We start from the raw sequence: 23058 nt of genomic DNA, 5'->3' as shown, positions 1-23058 counted from the left end.
TTTCTGAGAGAAACAATCAAGGCGAGCGTGCTTTTTTAACAAGTTATCTGACAAGATCCGCCGACGACGCGATAATACTTGATTCTCGCTTTCTGGATGTGGCGTGTGTGATTTTTGCGAGGAGGGCGAGGATACCGGCGAGAGATGAAAGCGCGAGAGAGAGAGAGAGAGAGAGAGAGAGAGAGAGAGAGAGAGAGAGAGAGAAGGACGGAGAACACATGCCGTTTCAACGCACGCTTTACGCGGTAGAGATACGCGGTAAACGTCGGGCGATTAAATCCTGAAGACTCCTGCGGAGAGCGTGCTCTCATCAGGACGCACGACGGTTAGTGCGTCTCGCTTAGGAGACGGCAGCGCGAATGTTTTCCGCTCGCCGAGATGATTAACGGCGACGCGGCTCACTACGCATCGGCCGCCGTTTCGCGGCAGCGTTTTCCCGGATCGTTATCGCATGCATCCCTTCCTTCTGCGTTTTACTGCGAGAGAGCGTAACAATCAACGCGTCTACTCCGTATTGTCATACGTTTTATTTGTAACACCTGCGTGAGGACGGCGAAGAGACCGGAGACGGGTCGCGTGTCTCCCGTCTTTCGTCGTCGCGTGCGACCAAACGGTCCTCCGTGCGCGGTAACGCGTTACAAATTAATAAATATCCACTCGAGTGAGTCGTATTTACAAGGGCGAGTGCGATTCGATCGATAAAAGCGAGCTGTCGTTCGTATGCTCGGCCTAAAAAAGAAGACGGTGCGAAGCGTATCACTCGTTCAGTGAAATCGCCGTGTCGCCGACGAAGGTCGCTCTTAATGATCGATTCGCCGGTTGCGGACATCGTATCGACGAATACGCACGTTTCGCTCGCAAAGCGAAACCTGATGGATTTGTGGAGCGAACTTTGACTGGCCAAATTCCTATCAGTGATTTAAACGTCGATACGACGAGTCGCTCGACTGCATCGTCGGAGCTTCGTGAAATAAAAAACCGGTTGGTCGATGTTTACAGCTATTATTTACAGATCGAGAAATATTGTCGCAAAAATCGCATGTGAAAGAATGATACGAAGTGTTTCGGCTGACACTTCGAGTCTCTTGAAGTCTCTGTCTCGGCATGTCGGCCCTCACTTCCTTTTCTTGCTCGGTATCAGGAGGGACAATAGTCCGCCAACTGAAAGAAAGTGATTATTTATCATCACGTCTCTGCATGTGAGATTCAAATTTTACTTAAATGTCAGATTGCACGCTCGGAAAGCTCTTGTCGCGTATTTAAGAATTTAGATCCTCCAGGAAGAAATTTCCCAGAAAGTGACAAGATTAGAGACGTGCGCGACTGCACCATCAGTCTCGTCCCAGACCCGACGACTGGGATTCCCGTACTTACAAGTGATGACACTAGCCAACATGAATATCGGCACCTCGCAGATGAGATCCAGCAGCATGCCGATCATGAGGTTGCTCATTATCCCGCTGGCCCTCCCTAAGCATATCATTATGGATACCGTGGCGGCGCGTATATGTGTAGGGAAGATGTTGACCGCCACACCGGCCATCATGAAGTTCGACATGGTCAACATCAGTGAGAAGACGCACGCCATCATGAGGACTTGTTGCGAGGACTTCACGAAGTAGACGCCGAAGCTGGCTGCGCCGGCCAGCAACATGCTGATTGCTGCGGAGATTAAATCGTCGTTCTATTAACACTCTTGTTAATAAGATGAATCAACAAGTAAATAGAAAAAGAAAGAGAGAGTATAGAGAAAATATCGTCATAAATGCTATTGTACTGTTTTTCTATCACTCTGATGTCCAACTCAAAGCCAATTGGAAATAATATAAAGCAAATAACACGTGCATAGCACGCGCAAAAAAATTCATAAATACATAAAAGCAAACGGACCCGAATAACTCACAAGATAAGTCATTGATGATTAAAATCAACGGTTTAAACTATACCATTTTGCGAATACTGCGGCAAGAAGCGCATTACCGTAAATCGGCAACGGCACTTACTCGGTATCGTTCTGTGGTTGACTCGGTTCGTCAGGCACCCGGAGATAATGTTCGCCGGTAAGGAAACGGCATTGATAGTCAATGAGTTGATGAAGACTCGTTCGTTTATATTCCGTTTGCACTCCGAGACGACTCCGTCCAACGAGAGGAATGGCTCATCCACAACGGTGACATTCAACGACTGCTGCATGTTGCGAGTCAACTCGCAGACGGACACTGATGCATTTGGATGCGACTGTTGGTAGTTTTCGAAGCGATTGAACAGTTCTGGCATCCAAAGACCGAAACCGTAGGACCTGACGGAGGAAACAGATTCGGTTACCCTCGTGTATAACGTTGAGAATACAAAGTAGCGTCCCTCTCACCGACGATCGTGTTCTCATTCGTTGTCCTAAAAGTCGACTTCCATGTTTACACTGTTTATAAAAGATGATTTACGATTTAGGAACAAGACACCTGTCACCTGAGGACTTTCGAGAGACGCTAAATTGTCCAAGAAAGTATTCTTTTCATGAAGCCCGAGAAGGACTCACCCGAACATATTCGAGGCGTAGATCGTCCACAGGATGATGGCGTACTTCAAGTGCGGCGGTGACACAATGGTGCGCAGTTGCCACCAGATATTCTTCAGCAGGCTCGTCAAAATGTGCATCGAGGACGACGACGTCTCGTCTTTCTTCACTTCCAACGTGACGCAGGAGAGTAATTGCTTTATCTGGCGAATACACGTGTCCCGTGTCAATCGCAACGAGGGAAATCGCACGTGATAATAACCGGACGAACAAGAGAGAAGTCACGTCGAGAGAAATCCGCGTTACGTCGTTCGCGCTACTTTTCTCGGGCCCTCGCGAGCGCGACTCGTAAGGAAGCAAGGATAGAGTCACTCACCGGATACTCGCTCTCGTCACGGCCGGTGTTGACCGCGTAGATCTTCCGGAGGATCGCCAGAGCCTCGTCGGTCCTGCCCTGCGACACCAGGAACTTCGGAGTTTCAGGATACTTGACGAGGACTGTTACAGCTATGATGAAAGTCGGCACTCCGATGAAGCCGAGGAGCATTCTCCAGGAGTTGTAGTGAATGCCGTGGAACTCGTAGTTTATCGGCAGCGGTATGAAGGTCCACGCTAGACCTGGATTGATCAACGGTCGTGGGTTCATTCATGTCTCCTCGCGTCCGGTAATTATGTTCGGTAATTCAACCGATACGATTAAACGACACGCTTTTAAAACGTTCAGAGGTTCCAATTTCTGAAAGTGACCAAAGGCGGAAACACTTGCCTGGTAATATCAGCCATGAGATCAGAAAGAAGAAGCCCAGGAAGCAGATGCTCTTTGTTTGGTTCTTGTACTCGTAGAACTCGCCGTGATACGTGTATATCAGCGAACCAGGCGCTCCTATCCTGGAATAGAAAGGGCAACGATTCCAGTCAAGATCTAAGATCGGGTCAGTGACGTGCTCGTTGTTGTCGACTGCCGCTTACATGAATCCGCATATCACCCGGAATATGAGGAATAGGTTGTAACTCGGCAAGAAGCTCGTGATTATCGTTAGCACACTGTCGGTGAAGAGAGTCAGCAGGATAATGTTCTTTCGCCCGTAAACGCCTGCGAAGATTCCCCAGAAAAGAGCGCTGAACGTGCATCCTGCGGAAGAACGCGAACATAACACGTTAGTTACACGTGGACTCGTTCGCCATGTCTATATTCCGAGAGAGGAAAGACGGATCTACCTTACTCTAGATCTTGAAAGGGGAATGTTTTGCAGCAAAATTGGTGAGAATCAAATTTCAATGAAATTAAATTCAATGAAATTATATTACAAGAGGGATCGGACGAGTGTCTGCGATGACGCGCGGAAGCTCGCATGGGTCTCACCTCCGAGAAACGCGACGTTCAGGAACCCCTTCTGCTCAGAACCGATGTTGAAGTCGCACTCGGCCGACGGCAGGATGTACGCATTCACCGCGTATTGCATGCCGACGCAAATGAACAGTAAGCCGCACACCAGCAGAAACACGTACTGATATCTCCCGGTTCCTGCGGCCAATCATGAGCTACGGTAACTCGTCGAGATCGTTCTCGTTTGTACCATATTGTTGCACGGGTCGCGATTAACGATCTACTCGTAATTAATTACTGTCGTACTGTATAATCGTATGTTATCTTCCAAATTTAAGGCATAATTTTTGCAGCCTGTAAATCGAGACAAAGTGGAGAAGAAGAAACAAAACGCTTCAATTACATGAACTCGTGATTTTTCATGTAATTATCTAATTAGACGATTAATCCAAGAGACGGAATTCCGCCTTATGTGCTGACATCTAAGAATGAATAGCGCAACGAGAACTCACCGCATATCTCCAAGGCTGTTTCGATGTCGGTTCCTTCTTTGCTTCGGTCTTTGGGAGTATCTAAAAAAGGATAGAGAGGAAAGTAACGACAAATTTTCCTTCGAGCTCCACTAAAAGGGGGAATAAACGGCTTCTGGTAATAATGTTCGCTCTAACAACACCGTGACTTACGAAGAATGATCGCAAAATGTCATTTGCAATTCAGTCCGCTTAAAACCTGAGATATCTGTCATTTGCGTCACATTGGATAGTCGGTTATATCACGCGCGTGTAAAATTTATACAAGGTGGACCACTAACAATCGATATTTTGGGTATTTGGAAAAAATCATATAAATTAAAAGAAAAATTCTGAGACGAAACCAGTGCGGTAGGTAAAAGATCGTCCTACGATTTTTCCTCCTCATCTCTGCGTAGGTGAAATTCTTCTCAGCTGCCGTAATTCCCGAGATATTCGAGATGTCGATAGTTTTCAGACTGTCTTATATAAACGGTATAAACGAATAAATTATATAAATGGAAGAAATGCTCGATTTTTTAAGTAAGCGCGTAGGATATCCGTTCGAGCCGTCGTCTCTTTCATAACTTCGCGAGTTCGTGTCGATTAAGCGTTGACGATTGTTCACGTGGAAGTTTCTTTTTTTCTTTTTTTTTAAGTAAATTTGCACCGCGGAATGATACGTGTGTACGTGTCGCTCTTGTTTCGCAATGTTCTGTGACCTACTTAATTTTGGTCCATCTGACAACTCGTCCGAAAACCGAAAAAAAAAAGATAATAAAGTCGTATTCGCGAGTCGACTTCCCGAGAAATATATCAGTGACTCGGTGAATCTTCATCTTTTTCTTCTTGATGCGAGCCGTAATTAAGCAAATAGACGTCGACAGAGAACCGCCAGATTACAGAGGCGAATGCACTTATTGCACCGTTCATTAATCGAAGCCAGTGTCCGTCGATAAGGATTTTTACCGCGCGCGTCATTAGCCTGGTGATTTTGCTCCAGGACGTTTACGCGCCGAAACTAGATCTCGTTTTGCCGCAACGTTGCACACGAGCTTGATGTTACATCAAGCCGAACTTCTAGCCGTTTTATCGTTTTGAGTTAAAACCTCCCCCACTTTATATTCCTACTCTTCGATCGTCACGCTAATTATCGGCATGTCACATTTAGCGTAATCGCATTGTAGCGGGAAGTTTAGTATAATGATAATTTAATGAGTTGAACGAGATTTTATCGAAATCTTAACGAGGGTATCGACTGTTTTCCCGAATCATTTTCAAGGAGTCCTCGGAGAAGATTGAAGCTTGGTTCGAGCTGATTGCGGCCAAGAAGCGAAACACGTAATTATATCGCACCTTCGCAGGTATCTCCATGTAAGTATTAATGTAACTTCTAGCGAAACATCTTGATAAATATTTCTCCTAATCAATAATATTTCTTGCTCAATAAGAACGTGCCCCCAATTGAGAATATTTTCTCTCGTTAGAACAACAAGATGCAGTTGGCGGAGATGGCTGCCCATCTTTTCTTTTCGCTGTATTATTTGCTTATCGGCGAGATCGTCGCAGCGTGTCGCTCTTGCAGCGCGCAGCCAGTCTTGATAATCGATGCAGCGATATCGCCGATCGACGAGTTGAATAAACGCGGCAATAAACGCGCTCAGTGAAACATTAACGAGTCGTATGAATCGTGGTAGGAGGCTGTGCCGCGTGTGGTTACTTAAATATTTTAAGTTTGCTCGGCAGAGTCTCGCGTGTGCCGACGATGGAATTTTTGTGTGCGAATTTTTCATCGATAATTAGCCAGCGGCAACAGCCATGCGAATTGATCGGAACACATCGTTTCGACATTCTCGATCCTTTATCTCGCTCCTCGATTAGTTCTCGATGTACGAACCCTGCATCGCGAATATGAGAGCGTTCTTTCGGGTTCAAGTCTCGAAGAGTCTCACTCGGGGGTCGTTTGCGTTTCATTAACCTCATTCTGCCGGCCAAAGCGAAATCAAGTGCTTCACGTTGCATCGGTTGAAGGGAGGCTATTTGCCGACTGTTTGCCTCAAACGTTGCGGCAAAACGTCCAAACAATTGTCGTTGATGTGAAAAACAAGTCGTAAGACGAGGCTCATCGTAGGTCTCGCGGATAAACGGTAACGAATCGACCATTCTTCGAGTTGCGCGCAACATGCGTGAGAGAAGGTCTGCAAAGTGGCCAATTAAAGGATAGTTAGACAGATATGATCGCGCTGTGTCACTTTAGCGGGCTCAATGACGCATAGCTTTGCGATAATAAGTTGCATAGCTAATGGTAGAGAAAAAGAGGTTGTTCGCGCGATGATTGCCGTTCTCTGTTCAGATGAAAGAGCCTAGATCTTGGCACGAAGCTACGCCGATAAGAAGGCGACGAAAGCAAATGGAATTATCGGAGCAATTTCGGCGAGCCAGATTTAAATCAGTTGGGTATACTCAAATATGCCTCGTGAATTCGTGCCAGACGGGGAATTAAATGAAAACCGGACTTTACCTCGGCCCTTTCTCCCTCCCTCCCTTCCATCCCCGCGCTTCGAAATTAATTTCAATTACGAGATTAATTTTTATGATTTCCAGATTTAACGAAGAACAATTGCGACGTACGGGATTCTATAAATTTTACTGTAATTTATATAATTTCCTTTCGTGGTCCTTTCATGCACAATACAATATTTCTTCGCTGATCATCTTTAGCTTTTGCAATTATTATTCTTTATCTATCCTTTTTAAAATATGAATCCTTCCTGTAGAGATCTATACATAAAAAAAAGTAATTTCAGAACAAGCTGAACCATCTAAATTTTAGAGAATTTTACTCTTGTATATGGCCTCGAGAAAATTCTTCTAAAATTAAGAGGAAAATATTACAAACACATTATTCTTAAAGATAGAGCAATTATATGTTATATGTATGATGCAAATCTTATTGATTTTAATATATGTTTCCTTTTATACATAGATTATTTAATATTTTTTTAAGAGTGTTATTATTTATTCTTATTGTACTTATTCTTATTAGTTACGTATACGTTCCTTTATAGGGAAAGAAGAGAAAATTATTTTAAAATTGTCCAGAAAAAATTCTATTTAAGTTTTTTTTTCATTTCTGCTGAAAAAGTAGGAAAAAGTATAAATTTGTAATTTTAAGTATTCTAAATGGCATTTAATGTAGTGTGCAACGCGATACGATAAATGGATATATTATGTATTTACACTGAAATACAGGCCAGTATGTTTTTCAATCGATTTTCTGTAAAAATTCTTGCACTTCGTTCATGACGAAACAAAATATACTGAATAATGATTTCTCTTGTTTTTCCTTTTGCTCTATGTTTCTCAACGTTCTCCATAAAACAAAAGACAACGGCGACGATCGTCATATGCACAGAAAATCTTGGTCTGTGTGGATTTCATTCCGAGTAATGGAAGAGGGAAAACGGCGACAAGTTCAAGTTCCTCTATGAGGAAATTGATTGATACAAGAGGAAATCCTCTTGAAATAAGAGGAAAATATAATAATATCTGACATCTAATAATATCTAATAATAAATTTTAGATGAATGGTTTACTTTAATCGTTTTTTCGAAAGAGGAGAATCCTCTTGTTGCAAGAGACTTCGCTTAAAATATAAGACAATGAGAAAAGTCATTTTACAAGTAGAATACTCTTTTTTGCGTGTAGGGATTTCCGGAAGATTCTCTCGAAAGTTGACGAATAAAATAAAACTTCGAATTTAGCGAGGATCACATCGAAAAATGGCTAGAAATCGGCGAAGCAAGGAACTGCAAAAATTAACAAAGTATTATATACAGGTAACACAAAAAGTAGAAATGCGCAAGGACTCTCCCGACCAATTAACTCTACATTGAATTTAGCGAGCATTCTACCGGAAGGATGGCTGAGAAGGCCAGAAGAAGACAAAAAAATTAACAAACTTATATTTTGCGCACGAACGACATAAGGAAAAGTAGACGTGCTCAAATACGTGATCTTCCGCCTAATCTAGACGCGGAGAGGACACAAGAAGCGCAAGAGGGCTGACCTGTCGCGATGGAGATGATGGAAGTTCTGCCGTCCATCTTGCCCGAGTTCTTCTTTCCAGGTTTCGGCGCTGACGAACCTCAAGTGTCCCGGTCTCTCTTCTTCGCATACGGCCGCAGAAAGCCCCGAGTGCCGACTGCGGCAGTCGAATGTTTGAGCCCTCGATCGTTCGTTCGTTCGCTCGTGGCGGAATCCAAGCATTGAAGGCGGCCACGACGTTTTACATATTAAATCATGCGCCTGGGCGCGATCACGAATGCGCGAATCGAAAAAACTAAGCGAGTCCCCACTTTTTTCCATCTTTCCCCCTCGTGTCGATCGTACCCTCCTCCCTCCTCCGCTCGATCTCGATTACGATCGGTTAGCGGGTTTCGCGAGCATCACGCGGGAAACACATCGATGGTATAATTATCGGCTATTATAAGGTTTACGACGAAGTTTCACGGATCCCTCGTTAATTGTCATTCTATGGCGGCAAGGGGGGAGGGGGTTGGGGAGGGAATGCGGGAGCAGTTCCCCTAACTCCTCTCCTCACGGTCCGACAGGTACACATCCCGCAGGGGTTTTAGTCGGTAAGAATCCGACATAACCCCCGCCCCCCCCCCAAGGGGGTGGGGGTATCCATGATGGATTTCCCCTGCGTGACCAAAAAAAAAAGGGGGGGAGGGCAGCCGTGCGCACCGCATTTGTAAAAGGATTTGATTCAATATTGTGTCGCAACTCGCACACAGTGTCGTCGAAGTAAGCTGCGCTTACTCTGTATTTGTATCGCCGTCGCTACATACTCAATTCATTAATTGCGTCATTATTTTGCTTCCGTCTCTGAACTGACCGCGACGGAAGATCTGTTTGCTTTCAGTAAATCGAATGGGTTCTCTTCGATCGTCCTATCTTTTATATAATTTAAAATGTAGGCGGCAAAAAATATAGAGAGAGAGAGAGGGAGAGTCAAACACATATCACATTAATTCAATATCAATTTAGTCAATATTAGTTCGATTAATTGAGTTAAACGGAACGCAACGGAGACTTCTATTTCGAGAAGGCCTTAGGCAATCACAGTTTAGATAACATTCTTTTGTTATCTGCGTTCCCTAATTATTGCTTTCTCATTCCTATTTTATACGGCTCTCTCGATGCTTCGTTAATATCCTTATTTACCCCGGAGACTATCTGTGTATTTTCTCATTTTAATTACTTCTGGATTTTCCGATCTTGCCATCGGATGAGGATGTCAACGGAGAAAGAAGGGACAGAAAGATCTGTGAAAAGTCTCAAGGCGAAGTCGTGATTTTTCCAACCTGACCCGTCGTGTCGTTTCTTCGAATTTCTCTTGCCTGTACGCGCGTCATTGAATCGGCGATCATGTGCCTCGAAATAACACACATGTGTTCACGCGTTCGGTCGAAATTACACGGAGACGCAATTGTTAACGACAGACACACACCGGTGCGGAATCGTAATTCCACTTGCCGAAAACAGCCATGGTGGGCCGCAACGGACGATGGATTTGTTTGATCAACTCGTTACCCAGGTTTGTCTTCCAGCCGAGGAGAAGACGGAATGTATCAGGCGTAAAAATCCGCGTGATCGGTCGGACAATATTTGCGCTAATTTGTGCATCAGAGACGAATTAAAGCTTCCGCCGATCCCGCGCCGGCAAACGTCTTTCTTATAAATAACCGCTGGATTGCGCGAAAGCTCACTCGACTCCGGCCGGATCGTCTCAGTCAGCCCGCTTTGCAGAGCGACGACCACGAGGAAATCCGAATTACTTTAGTTTCCCACGCTTTACACTTCATATTGTACGCGTTTACACCCGCGCTAAATTCGCGTTACATTTGTAAACGTAAACGTATATACCAGCTCGCGTTGCGAGTCTCACGTCACCATATAGCGTTGAACTCGTACAACTCGAGGGGTTTCGGGAAAATTGAAGGATCGAACACCGGGACGTTGCCTGTCACGCCGAAAATACTTTTATCCTTACCGAATCACGTAATGAGTATTATGGTGACTTTTTACGGAATCACGTAACAGCATCGAGAAGAGCTGGGATGAAACAGCGGGAGTCCTTGTGAGGGTGGAGAATCGGCGTTACCGCGTCCGCAATCGAGAACGATACTTTTTCGCACCGCTTTCGGAACTCTTGACTGATGATTATGTGCGGATCGCGTTGTCCGTCCTTAAGACAACATCAGACTTCGTACTTGCAAGAAACGAAAAGTCGTGTTATGTCTGCCGACCGGGGCAATTATGCGTAAGAATGTTTGTCGAATAGGAACGATCCTTCCTTGATTAAGGGGACCAGGAGCCTCCGACGAGCGCGAAACTGGTGTATGTTCGTAGACCTGGGAATTAGGCATCGATTGAGCTATCGTTACTTCTGACAGTTATCTTTACCTTTGTCTTAATTGATCTGCACGTTTGCAATGAGAATTTTCTTTTCGACGCGAGAGATCGTCGATTTTCGAATTTCGTGTAAGTCGTCCCTCGATATCGCGATGTTATTCTTGTGCAAGAGGGAAATGTTAATATTTCATGCAAACATTCTTCGTCAATACAACGTATTAACAGTTTGATAGGAGCTATCAAACTAGTCGTGTTGACTTTAAATTAAATCGGAATTGAATCGGTAAAATTAGAATATGAGCTAAGCGGACTTTTTTTTTTTAATGCTTTCCCGATATTTAATTAAGCGCATTCAAATCATGTAGCATATTGAATCACGCAAGAGATCAGAGCGTAGATTTCGTACTCTCTCTCTCGTACTATTTGAAAATGTCTTATAACCTGCAATTATGTCGTAAAATTTAAAAATAAAGTTGAAAATAAAAGTGCGTCTGACTTGACCTTTCATACTACTTCGTCGATTTTTCATTAAAAACGGTGGCGCCTCGTAGCGGAAACTTTTGAACTACATTTGTAAAATAATATCCTTTCCGCTCTAGTCTCGTAAAAAGATTGGCAAACAGTATACCTGGCACCATCTAGCCATTGCACGAAGAACTTTAAGCGGAAGATTTGAGTCCTAGCAAAACAGGGTTTGAGTCTTAATAAAGACCGTTAATCTTAGATTAATCGTCGGTGATGCTGCTTTAGACCCTTTAATAGACTTTACTTTTATTAGTTCCAAAGTCTCCGCTACAAGCCGCCATCACCTTTAACGAGAAATCGAGTTTGTAATGTAGTTCAATGAAATTTTGAACATTTAGGAGCGACCAGAGTACCAAAGCTAGTGAGGCCGCGGGGCAGCGGCGCCGGCGACCGGGCTGAGCGACGGCGGCTGGTAGCAAAACTAGAGAGTTTCGTTCGCAAAGAGAAACCTGATGGATTTGTGGAGCGAACTTTGGCTAGCCAAATTCCTATCAGTGATTTAAACGTCGATATGAGTCGCTCGACTGCATCGTCGAAGCTTCGTGAAATAAAAAACCGGTTGGTCGATGTTTACAGCTATTATTTACAGATCGAGAAATATTTTCGCATAAATCGCATGTGAAAGAATGATACGAAGTGTTTCGGCTGACACTTCGAGTCTCTTGAAGTCTCTGTCTCGGCATGTCGGCCCTCACTTCCTTTTCTTGCTCGGTATCAGGAGGGACAATAGTCCGCCAACTGAAAGAAAGTGATTATTTATCATCACGTCTCTGCATGTGAGATTCAAATTTTACTTAAATGTCAGATTGCACGCTCGGAAAGCTCCTGTCGCGTATTTAAGAATTTAAAACCTCCAGGAAGAAATTTCCCAGAAAGTGACAAGATTAGAGACGTGCGCGACTGCACAATCAGTCTTGTCCCAGACCTGGCGCCTGGGATTCCCGTACTTACAAGTGATGACACTAGCCAACATGAATATCGGCACCTCGCAGGTGAGATCCAGCAGCATGCCGAGCATCAGATTGCTCATTATCGCGCCAGCCCTTCCTAAGCATACCATTATGGATACCGCGGCGGCGCTTATATGTGTAGGGAAGATGTTGACCGCCACACCGGCCATCATGAAGTTCGACATGGTCAACATCAGTGAGAAGACGCACGCCACCATGAGGACTTGTTGCGAGGACTTCACGAAGTAGACGCCGAAGCTGGCTGCGCCGGCCAGCAACATGCTGATTGCTGTGAGGATTAAATCGTCGTTCTATTAACACTCTTGTTAATAAGATGAATCAACAAGTAAATAGAAAAAGAAAGAGAGAGTATAGAGAAAATATCGTCATAAATGCTATTGTACTGTTTTTCTATCACTCTGATGTCCAACTCAAAGCCAATTGGAAATAATATCAAGCAAATAACACGTGCATAGCACGCGCAAAAAAATTCATAAATACATAAAAGCAAACGGACCCGAATAACTCACAAGATAAGTCATTGATGATTAAAATCAACGGTTTAAACTATACCATTTTGCGAATACTGCGGCAAGAAGCGCATTACCGTAAATCGGCAACGGCACTTACTCGGTATCGTTCTGTGGTTGACTCGGTTCGTCAGGCACCCGGAGATAATGTTCGCCGGTAAGGAAACGGCGTTGATAGTCAATGAGTTGATGAAGACTCGTTCGTTTATATTCCGCTTGCACTCTGAGACAACTCCGTCCAACGAGAGGAATGGCTCATCCACAACGGTGACATTCAACGACTGCTGCATGTTGCGAGTCAACTCGCAGACGGACACTGATGCATTTGGATGCGACTGTTGGTAGTTTTCGAAGCGATTGAACAGTTCTGGCATCCAAAGACCGAAACCGTAGGACCTGACGGAGGAAACAGATTCGGTTACCCTCGTGTATAACGTTGAGAATACAAAGTAGCGTCCCTCTCACCGACGATCGTGTTCTCATTCGTTGTCCTAAAAGTCGACTTCCATGTTTACACTGTTTATAAAAGATGATTTACGATTTAGGAACAAGACACCTGTCACCTGAGGACTTTCGAGAGACGCTAAATTGTCCAAGAAAGTCTTCTTTTCATGAAGCCCGAGAAGGACTCACCCGAACATATTCGAGGCGTAGATCGTCCACAGGATGATGGCGTACTTCAAGTGCGGCGGTGACACAATGGTGCGCAGTTGCCACCAGATATTCTTCAGCAGGCTCGTCAAAGTGTGCATCGAAGACGACGACGTCTCGTCTTTCTTCACTTCCAATGTGACGTCGGAGAGTAATTGCTTCACCTGGCGAATATACGTGTCCCTTGTCAATCGCAACGAGGGAAATCGCACGTGATAATAAGCGGACGAACAAGAGAGAAGTCACGTCGAGAGAAATCCGTGTTACGTCGTTCTCGCTACTTTCCTCGGGCCCTCGCGAGCGCGACTCGTAAGTAAGCAAGGATAGAGTCACTCACCGGGTACTCGCTCTCGTCGCGGCCGGTGTTGACCGCGTAGATCTTCTGGAGGACCGCAAGAGCTTCGTCGGTCCTGCCCTGCGACACCAGGAACTTCGGACTCTCGGGATACTTGACGAGGATTATTACGGCTATGATGAAAGTCGGCACTCCGATGAAGCCGAGGAGCATCCTCCAGGAGTTGTAGTGAATGCCGTAGAACTCGTAGTTTATCGGCAGCGGTATGAAGATCCACGCTAGACCTGAATTGGTCAACGATCGTGGGTTAATTCATGACTCCTCGCGTCCATTTCGGTAATTCAACCGATACGATTAAACGACACGCTTTTAAAACGTTCAAAGGACACAATTTCTGAAAGTGACCAAAGGACCGGGCGGAAATACTTGCCTGGTAATATCAGCCAAGAAAGAGGCCAGAAGAAACCCAGGAAGCAGATGCCCTTTGTTTGGTACTTGTACTCGTAGAACTCGCCGAGATACGTGTATATCAGCGAACCAGGTGCGCCCATCCTGGAATAGAAAAGGCAACGATTCCAGTCAAGATCTAAGATCGGGCCAGTGACGTGCTCGTTGTTGTCGACCGCCGCCTACATGAATCCGCTTATCACCCGGAACATGAGGAATAGGTTGTAACTCTGCGAGAAACTCGTGATTATCGTTAGCACGCTGTCGGTGAAGAGAGTCAGCAGGATAATGTTCTTTCGCCCGTAAACGCCCGCGAAGATTCCCCAGAAAAGAGCGCTGAACGTGCAGCCTGCGGAAGAACGCAAACATAACACGTTAGTTACACGTGGACTCGTTCGCCATGTCTATATTCCGAGAGAGGAAAGACGGATCTACCTTACTCTAGATCTTGAAAGGGGAATGTTTTGCAGCAAAATTGGTGAGAATCAAATTTCAATGAAATTAAATTCAATGAAATTATATTACAAGAGGGATCGGACGAGTGTCTGCGATGACGCGCGGAAGCTCGCATGGGTCTCACCTCCGAGAAACGCGACGTTCAGGAACCCCTTCTGCTCAGAACCCATGTTGAAGTCGCACTCGGCCGACGGCAGGATGTACGCATTCACCGCGTATTGCATGCCGACGCAAATGAACAGTAAGCCGCACACCAGCAGAAACACGTACTGATATCTCCCGGTTCCTGCGGCCAATCATGAGCTACGGTAACTCGTCGAGATCGTTCTCGTTTGTACCATATTGTTGCACGGGTCGCGATTAACGATCTACTCGTAATTAATTACTGTCGTACTGTATAATCGTATGTTATCTTCCAAATTCAATGCATAATTTTTGCAGCCTGTAGATCGAGACAAAGTGGAGAAGAAGAAAAAAACGCTCCAATTACATTAACTCGTGATTTTTCATGTAATTATCTAATTAGATGATTAATCCAATAGACGGAATTCCGCCTTATGTGCTGACATTTAAGAGTGAATAACGCAACGAGGACTCACCGCATATCTCCAAGGCTGTTTCGATGTCGGTTTCCTCTTTGGAGTCTTTGTTTCGGTCTTTAGGAATATCTAAAAAAGGACAGAGAGGAATGTGACGACAAATTTCCCTTCGAGCTCCACTAAAAGGGGGAAAATGCGGCTTCTGGTAATAATGATCGCTCTAACAACACCGTGACTTATGAAGAGTGATTGCAAAAAGTCATTTGCAATTTAGTCCGCTTAAAACCTGAGATATCTGTCATTTGCGTCACATTGGGTAGTCGGTTATATCACATGCGTGTAAAATTTATACAAGGTGGACCACTAACAATCGATATTTTGGGTATTTGGAAAGAATCATATAAATTAAAGGGAAAATTCTGAGACGAAACCAGTGCAGTAGGCAAAAGATCGTCCTACGATTTTTCTTCCTCGTCTCTGCGGGGATGAAATTCTTCCCAGCTGCCGTAATTCACGAGATATTCGAGATGTCGATAGTTTTCAGACTGCCTTATATAAACGGTATAAACGAATAAATTATATAAATAGGAGAAACGCTCTATTTTTTAACTAAGCGTGTAGGATATCCGTTCGAGCCGTCGTCTCTTTCATAACTTCGCGAGTTCGTGTCGATTAAGCGTTGACGATTTTTCACGTGGAAGCTTTTTTTTCTCTTTTTTTAAGTAAATTTGCACCGCGGAATGATACGTGTGTACGTGTCGCTCTTGTTTCGCAATGTTCTGTGACCTACTTATTTTTGGCCCATTTGACAACTCGTCCGGAAACCGAAAAAAAAAAGATAATAAAGTCGTATTCGCGAGTCGACTTTCCGAGAAATATATTAGTGACACGGTGAATCTTCGTCCTTTTCTTCCTGATGCGATCCGTAATTAAGCAAATAGACGTCGACAGAAAACCGCCAGATTATAGAGGCGAATGCACTTATTGCACCGTTCATTAATCGAAGCCAGTGTCCGTCGATAAGGATTTTTACCGCGCGCGTCATTAGCCTGGTGGTTTTGCTCCAGGACATTTTCGCGCCGAAAATAGCTCTCGTTCTGCCGCAACGTTGCACACGAGCTTGATGTTACCAAGCTCGTTATCAACCCGAATTTCTAGCCGTTTTATCGTTTTGAGTTAAAGCCTCTCCCGCTTTATATTCCTACTCTTCGATCGTCACGCTAATTATCGATATGTCACATTTGGCGTAATCGCATTGTAGCGGGAAGTTTAGTATAATGATAATTTAATGAGTTGAACGAGATTTTATCGAAATCTTAACGAGGGTATCGACTGTTTTCCCGAATCATTTTCAAGGAGTCCTCGGAGAAGATTGAAGCTTGGTTCAAGCTGATTGCGGCCAAGAAGCGAAACACGTAATTATATCGCACCTTCGCAGGTATCTCCATGTAAGTATTAATATAACTTCTAGTGAAACATCTTGATAAAAATTTCTCCTGATCAATAATATTTCTTGCTCAATAAGAACGTGCCCCCCAATTGAGAATATTTTCTCTCGTTAGAACAAGATGCAGTTGGCGGAGATGGCTGCCCATCTTTTCTTTTCGCTGTATTATTTGCTTATCGGCGAGATCGTCGCAGTGTGTCGCTCTTGCAGCGCGCAGCCAGTCTTGATAATCGATGCAGCGATATCGCCGATCGACGAGTTGAATAAACGCGGCAATAAACGCGCTCAGTGAAACATTAGCGAGTCGTATGAATCGTGGTAGGAGGCTGTGCCGCGTGTGGTTACTTAAATATTTTAAGTTTGCTCGGCAGAGTCTCGCGTGTGCCGACGATGGAATTTTTGTGTGCGAATTTTTCATCGATAATTAGCCAGCGGCAACAGCCATGCGAATTGATCGGAACACATCGTTTCGACATTCTCGATCCTTTATCTCGCTCCTCGATTAGTTCTCGATGTACGAACCCTGCATCGCGAATATGAGAGCGTTCTTTCGGGTTCAAGTCTCGAAGAGCCTCACTCGGTGGTCGTTTGCGTTTCATCAACCTCATTCTGCCGGCCAAAGCGAAATCAAGTGCTTCACGTTGCATCGGTTGATGGGAGGCTATTTGCCAACTGTTTGCCTCAAACGTTGCGGTAAAACGTCTAAACAATTGACGTTGATGTGAAAAACAAGTCGTAAGACGAGGCTCATCGTAGGTCTCGCGGATAAACGGTAACGAATCGACCATTCTTCGAGTTGCGCGCAACATGCGTGAGAGAAGGTCTGCAAAGTGGCCAATTAAAGGATAGTTAGACAGATATGATCGCGCTGTGTCACTTTAGCGGGCTCAATGACGCATAGCTTTGAGATAATAAGTTGCATAGCTAATGGCGAGTAGAGAAAAAGAGGTTGTTCGCGCGATGATTGCCGTTCTCTGTTCAGATGAAAGAGCCTAGATCTTGGCACGAAGCTACGCCGATAAGAAGACGACGAAAGCAAACGAAATTATCGGAGCAATTTCGACGAGCCAGATTTAAATCAGTTGGGAATACTCAAACACGCCTCGCGAATTCATGCCAGACGGGGAAATAAATGAAAACCGGACTTAACTTCGGCCCTTTCTCCCTCCTTCCCTCCCTCCCTCCCCCCTCCCATCCACGCGCTTCGAAATTAATTTCAATTGCGAGAGTTTTTACGGTTTCGAAGTTTAACGAAGAACAATTGCGACGCATCGGATTCTATAAATTTAACTGTAATTTATATAATTACCCTTCGTGGTATTTTCATGCACAATACAATATTTCTCCGCTGTTCATCTTTAGTTTTTGCAATTATTATCCTTTATCTATCCTTTTTAATTTATGAATCCTTCCTGTAGAGATCTATACATCCAAAAAAAGTAATTTCAGAACAAGCGGAATCATCTAAATTTTAGAGGATTTTACTCTTATATATGGCCTCGAGAGAATTTTTCTAAAATTAAGGGGGAAATATTACAAACATATTATTCTTAAAGTTAGAGCAATTATATGTTATATGTATGATGCAAATCTTATTGATTTTAATATATGTTTCCTTTTATACATAGATTATTTAATATTTTTTTAAGAGGGTTATTATTCATTATTACTGTACTTATTCTTATTAGTTACGTATACGTTCCTTTATAGGGAAAAAAGAGAAAATTATTATAAAACTGTAGAAAAAATTCTAGTTAAGCTTTTTTTTCATTTCTGCTGAAAAAGAAGGGAAAAATATAAATTTGTAATTTTAAATATTCTAAATGGCATTTAATGGAGTGTGCAACGCGATACGATAAATGGATATATTATCCATAAATGGATATAGTATTTACGCTGAAATACAGGCCAGTATGTTTTTCAGTCGATTTTCTCTAAAAATTTTTGCACTTCGTTCATGACGAAACCACATACACTGAATAATGATTTCTCTTCTTTTTTATTTTGCTCTATGTTTCTCGACGTTCTCCATAAAACAAAGGATAACGGCGACGATCGTCATATACACAGAAAATCTCGGTGTGAGTAGATTTCATTCCGATTAGTGGAAGAGGAAAAACGGCGACAAGTTCAAGTTCCTCTATGAGGAAATTCATTGATACAAGAGGAAATCTTCTTGAAATAAGAGGAAAATATAATAATATCTGATATCTAATAATATCTAATAATAAATTTTAGATGAATGGTTTACTTTAATCGCTTTATCGAAAGAGGAGAATCCTCTTGTTGCAAGAGACTTCGCTTAGAATATAAGACTATGGGAAAAGTCATTTTACAAGTGGAATACTCTTTTTTGCCTGTAGGGATTTTTATGGAATTTCTGATTTCCGGAAGATACTCTCGAAAGTTGACGAATAAAATAAAACTTCGAATTAACGAGGATCCCGTCGAAAAATGGCTCAAAAGCGGCGAAGCAAGGAACTAGAAAAATTAACAAAGTATTACATGCAGGTAACACACAAAGGAGAAATGCGCAAAGACGTGCTCTCCCGGCCAATTAACTCTACATCGAATTTAATGAGCATTCTACCGGAAGGATGGCTGAGAAGGCCAGAAGAGGACAAAAAAATTAACAAACTTATATATTGCGCACGAGCGACGTAAGGAAAAGTAGGCGTGCTCAAAAACGCGATCTTCCGCCTAATCTAGACGCAGAGAGGACACAAGAAGTGCGAGAGGACTGACCTGTCGCGATGGAGATGATGGAAATTCTGCCGTCCATCTTGCTCGAGTTCTTCTCTCCAGGCTTCGGCGCTAACGACGAACTTCGTGTGTCTCGGTCTGTCTTCTTCGCGTACGGCCGCAGGAAGCCCCGACTGCCGATTGCGGCAGTTGAACGTTTGAGCCCTCGGTCGTTCGTTCGTTCGCTCGTGGCGAAATCCACGCATCGACGGCAGCCACGACGCTTTAAATATTAAATCATGCGCCCGGGCGCGATCGCGAGTGCGCGAATCGAAAAACCTAAGCGAGTCCCCACTTTTTTTCATCTTTCCCCCTCGTGTCGATCGTACCCTCCTCCCTCCTCCGCTCGATCTCGATTACGATCGATTAGCGCGTTTCGCGAGAATCACGCGGGAAACACGTCGATGGCATAATTATCAGCTATTATAAGGCTCATGACGAAGTTCCACGGATCCCTCGTTAATTGCCATTCGCTGGCGTCGTGAGGGTGGGGGGGAGGGCAGCGTGCGCGTCGCATTTGTAAAAAGATTTGATCCAATATTGTGTCGCAACTCGCACGCAGTGTCGTTGAAATAAACTGTGCTTACTCTGTGTTTGCATCGCCGTCGCTAGATGCTGAATTCATTAATTGCGCCATTATTTTGCTTCCGTCTCAGAACTGACCGCGACGGAAGATCTGTTTGCTTTCAGTAAATCGAATGGGATCTCTTCGATCGTCCTATCTTTTATATAATTTAAAATGTAAGGGACAATAAATACAGAGAGAGAGAGAGAGAGAGAGAGAGAGAGAGAGAGAGAGAGTCAACACATATCACATTAATTCAATATCAATTTAGTCAATATTAGTTGGATTAATTGAGTTAAACGGAGCGCAACGGAGACTTCTATTTCGAGAAGGCCTTAGGCAATCACAGTTTAGATAACATTCTTTTGTTATCTGCGTTCCCTAATTATTGCTTTCTCATTCCTATTTTATACCTATTTTATACGGCTCTCTCGATGCTTCGTTAATATCCTTATTTACCCCGGAGACTATCTGTGTATTTTCTCATTTTAATTACTTCTGGATTTTCCGATCTTGCCATCGGATGAGGATGTCAACGGAGAAAGAAGGGACAGAAAGATCTGTGAAAAGTCTCAAGGCGAAGTCGTGATTTTTCCAACCTGACCCGTCGTGTCGTTTCTTCGAATTTCTCTTGCCTGTACGCGCGTCATTGAATCGGCGATCATGTGCCTCGAAATAACACACATGTGTTCACGCGTTCGGTCGAAATTACATGGAGACGCAATTGTTACCGACAGACACACACCGGTGCGTAATCGTCATTCCGCTTGCCGAAAACAGCCATGGTGGGCCGCAACGGACGATGGATTTGTTTGATCAACTCGTTACCCAGGTTTGCCTTCCAGCCGAGGAGAAGACGGAATCTATCAGGCGTAAAAATCCGCGTGATCGGTCGGACAATATTTGCGCTAATTTGCGCATCAGAGACGAATTAAATCGTTCGCCGATCCCGCGCCGGCAAACATCTTTCTTATAAATAACCGCTGGATTGCGCGAAAGCTCACTCGACGCGTCTCCGGCCGGATCGTCTCAGTCAGCCCGCTTTGCAGAGCGACGACCACGAGGAAATCCGAATTACTTTAGTTTCCCACGCTTTACACTTCATATTGTACGCGTTTACACCTGCGCTACATTCGCGTTACATTTGTAAACGTAAACGTATATACCAGCTCGCGTTGCGAGTCTCGCGTATAGCGTTGAACTCGCACAACTCGAGGGGTTTCGGGAAAATTGAAGGATCGAACACCGGGACGTTGCCTGTCACGCCGAAAATACTTTTATCCTTACCGAATCACGTAACGAGTATTATGGTGACTTTTTACGGAATCACGTAACAGCATCGAGAAGAGCTGGGATGAAACAGCGGGAGTCCTTGTGAGGGTGGAGAATCGGCGTTACCGCGTCCGCAATCGAGAACGATACTTTTTCGCACCGCTTTCGGAACTCTTGACTGATGATTATGTGCGGATCGCGTTGTCCGTCCTTAAGACAACATCAGACTTCGTACTTGCAAGAAACGAAAAGTCGTGTTATGTCTGCCGACCGGGGCAATTATGCGTAAGAATGTTTGTCGAATAGGAACGACCCTTCCTTCATTAAGGGGACCAGGAGCCTCCGACGAGCGCGAAACTGGCGTATGTTCGTAGACCTGGGAATTAGGCATCGATTGAGCTATCGTTACCTGTGACAGTTATCTTTACCTTTGTCTTAATTGATCTGCGCGTTTGCAATGAGAACTTTCTTTTCGACGCGAGAGATCGTCGATTTTCGAATTACGTGTAAGTCGTCCCTCGATATCGCGATGTTATTCTTGCACAAGAGGTAAATATTAATATCTTATGCAAACATTCTTCGTCAATACAACGTATTAACAGTTTGATAGGAGCTATCAAACTAGTCGTGTTGACTTTAAATTAAATCGGAATTAAATTGTATACGTAATAAATACGTAAAATTAGAATATGAGCTAAGCGGACGACTTTATTTTTAACGCGCTCCCGATATTTAATTATGCGCATTCAAATCATACGACATAATGAATCACGCAAGAGATTAGAGCGTAGAGATCGTACTATTTGAAAATAAGGTCTTATAACCTGCAGCTGTGTCGTAAGACTTAAAGATAAAGTTCAAAATGAAAGTGCGTCTGACGCTTGTCCTTTCATACTACTTCGTCGATTTTTCATTAAAAACGGTGGCGCCTCGTAGCGGAAACTTTTGAACTACATTTGTAAAATAATATTCTTTCCGCTCTAGTTTCGTAAAAAGTTTGGCAAACAGTGTACCTGGCGCCATCTAGTTATTGCACGAAGAACTTTATGCGGAAGGTTTGAGTCCTAGCTAAACAGGGTTTGAGTCTTAATAAAGACCGTTAATCTTCGGTTAACCGTCGGTGATGCTGTTTTAGATCCTTTAGTGGACTTTTTACTTTTACTAGTTCCAAAGTCTCCGCTACGAGCCGCCACTATCTTTAAGGAGAAATCGAGCTTGTAATGTAACTCAATGAAATTTTGGACAAATATTCATTTTTATTATTATAATTTTTGTTATTATTATTAGTCAGTTTTACTGTACAACAACAGCATTCAAAATTTAGGAGATCTCTTTATCTTCAATTAGTGTGACTTAAAAATGGGTTAAGAGCCTTTTCAGTTTCAAATAGTATAATTTAAGAGCGAATCAAAAATACTTTTGAGTAACACATGAAAATTAAAGAATCATTCTCGAAATCGAATCGATCTTGTAAAATAGGCAAAATTCAACTGGCTATAACTTGGACAAAAATAATAATAATGAGATGGATCGAAAAGTACTTAACAGTCTAAAGTCTCTAATTTTCAGCTATGTTACAGAAATAATTATATTGTTATTTTTCACTAAGATATATTCAATCAAATCATGAGAAGTAACGATAGTTCTCTTTTCAGGTATTATTTTTCGATTTAGTTTTTGCATTGCAAATTTATTTGTATGAAAATATGACGGATAAATTTGAAAGAGAAAACCTTAAGCTTCCTATTCATTTTTCCAGAAGCGTCACACATCGATCTGTTTACTTTTTACAAGCGGTTGAACGCGAAAGGTTAGTTTTTGCTCCAACGTTAAATAACTCGGTAAAAATCATACTGTAATCTGCGAGT

The 23058-nt window shown here is 43.5% G+C and overlaps 2 protein-coding genes across 2 annotated transcripts; both read right to left on the bottom strand.

The window, feature by feature from the left end:
- Window positions 1-1167: 1167 nt before the first annotated feature.
- On the bottom strand, window positions 1168-8457 carry LOC105184695 (synaptic vesicle glycoprotein 2B). The gene is made up of 9 exons (XM_025302435.1): window positions 8421-8457; window positions 4355-4414; window positions 3879-4040; window positions 3485-3647; window positions 3282-3403; window positions 2892-3133; window positions 2537-2718; window positions 2004-2299; window positions 1168-1662 (listed from the first exon to the last, which is right to left on the bottom strand). Exons 1-9 carry the CDS (start codon window positions 8455-8457, stop codon window positions 1268-1270), a joined length of 1659 nt encoding a protein of 552 aa, XP_025158220.1. The 3' UTR covers window positions 1168-1267.
- A 3133-nt stretch (window positions 8458-11590) lies between these two features.
- LOC105184696 (synaptic vesicle glycoprotein 2B) lies at window positions 11591-19564 on the bottom strand. The gene is made up of 10 exons (XM_025302469.1): window positions 19357-19564; window positions 15225-15293; window positions 14750-14911; window positions 14356-14518; window positions 14153-14274; window positions 13765-14006; window positions 13410-13591; window positions 12877-13172; window positions 12248-12535; window positions 11591-12034 (listed from the first exon to the last, which is right to left on the bottom strand). Exons 1-10 carry the CDS (start codon window positions 19391-19393, stop codon window positions 11988-11990), a joined length of 1608 nt encoding a protein of 535 aa, XP_025158254.1. The 5' UTR covers window positions 19394-19564; the 3' UTR covers window positions 11591-11987.
- Between the last annotated feature and the right edge of the window lie 3494 nt (window positions 19565-23058).

This window comes from Harpegnathos saltator, unplaced genomic scaffold (assembly GCF_003227715.2).
Source record: "Harpegnathos saltator strain DR-91 unplaced genomic scaffold, Hsal_v8.6 scaffold491, whole genome shotgun sequence".
NCBI classification, from domain to species: Eukaryota; Metazoa; Arthropoda; class Insecta; order Hymenoptera; family Formicidae; genus Harpegnathos; species Harpegnathos saltator.
Note: the sequence above shows the minus strand (reverse complement) of the source record. Positions and strands in the feature narration are given on the sequence as shown.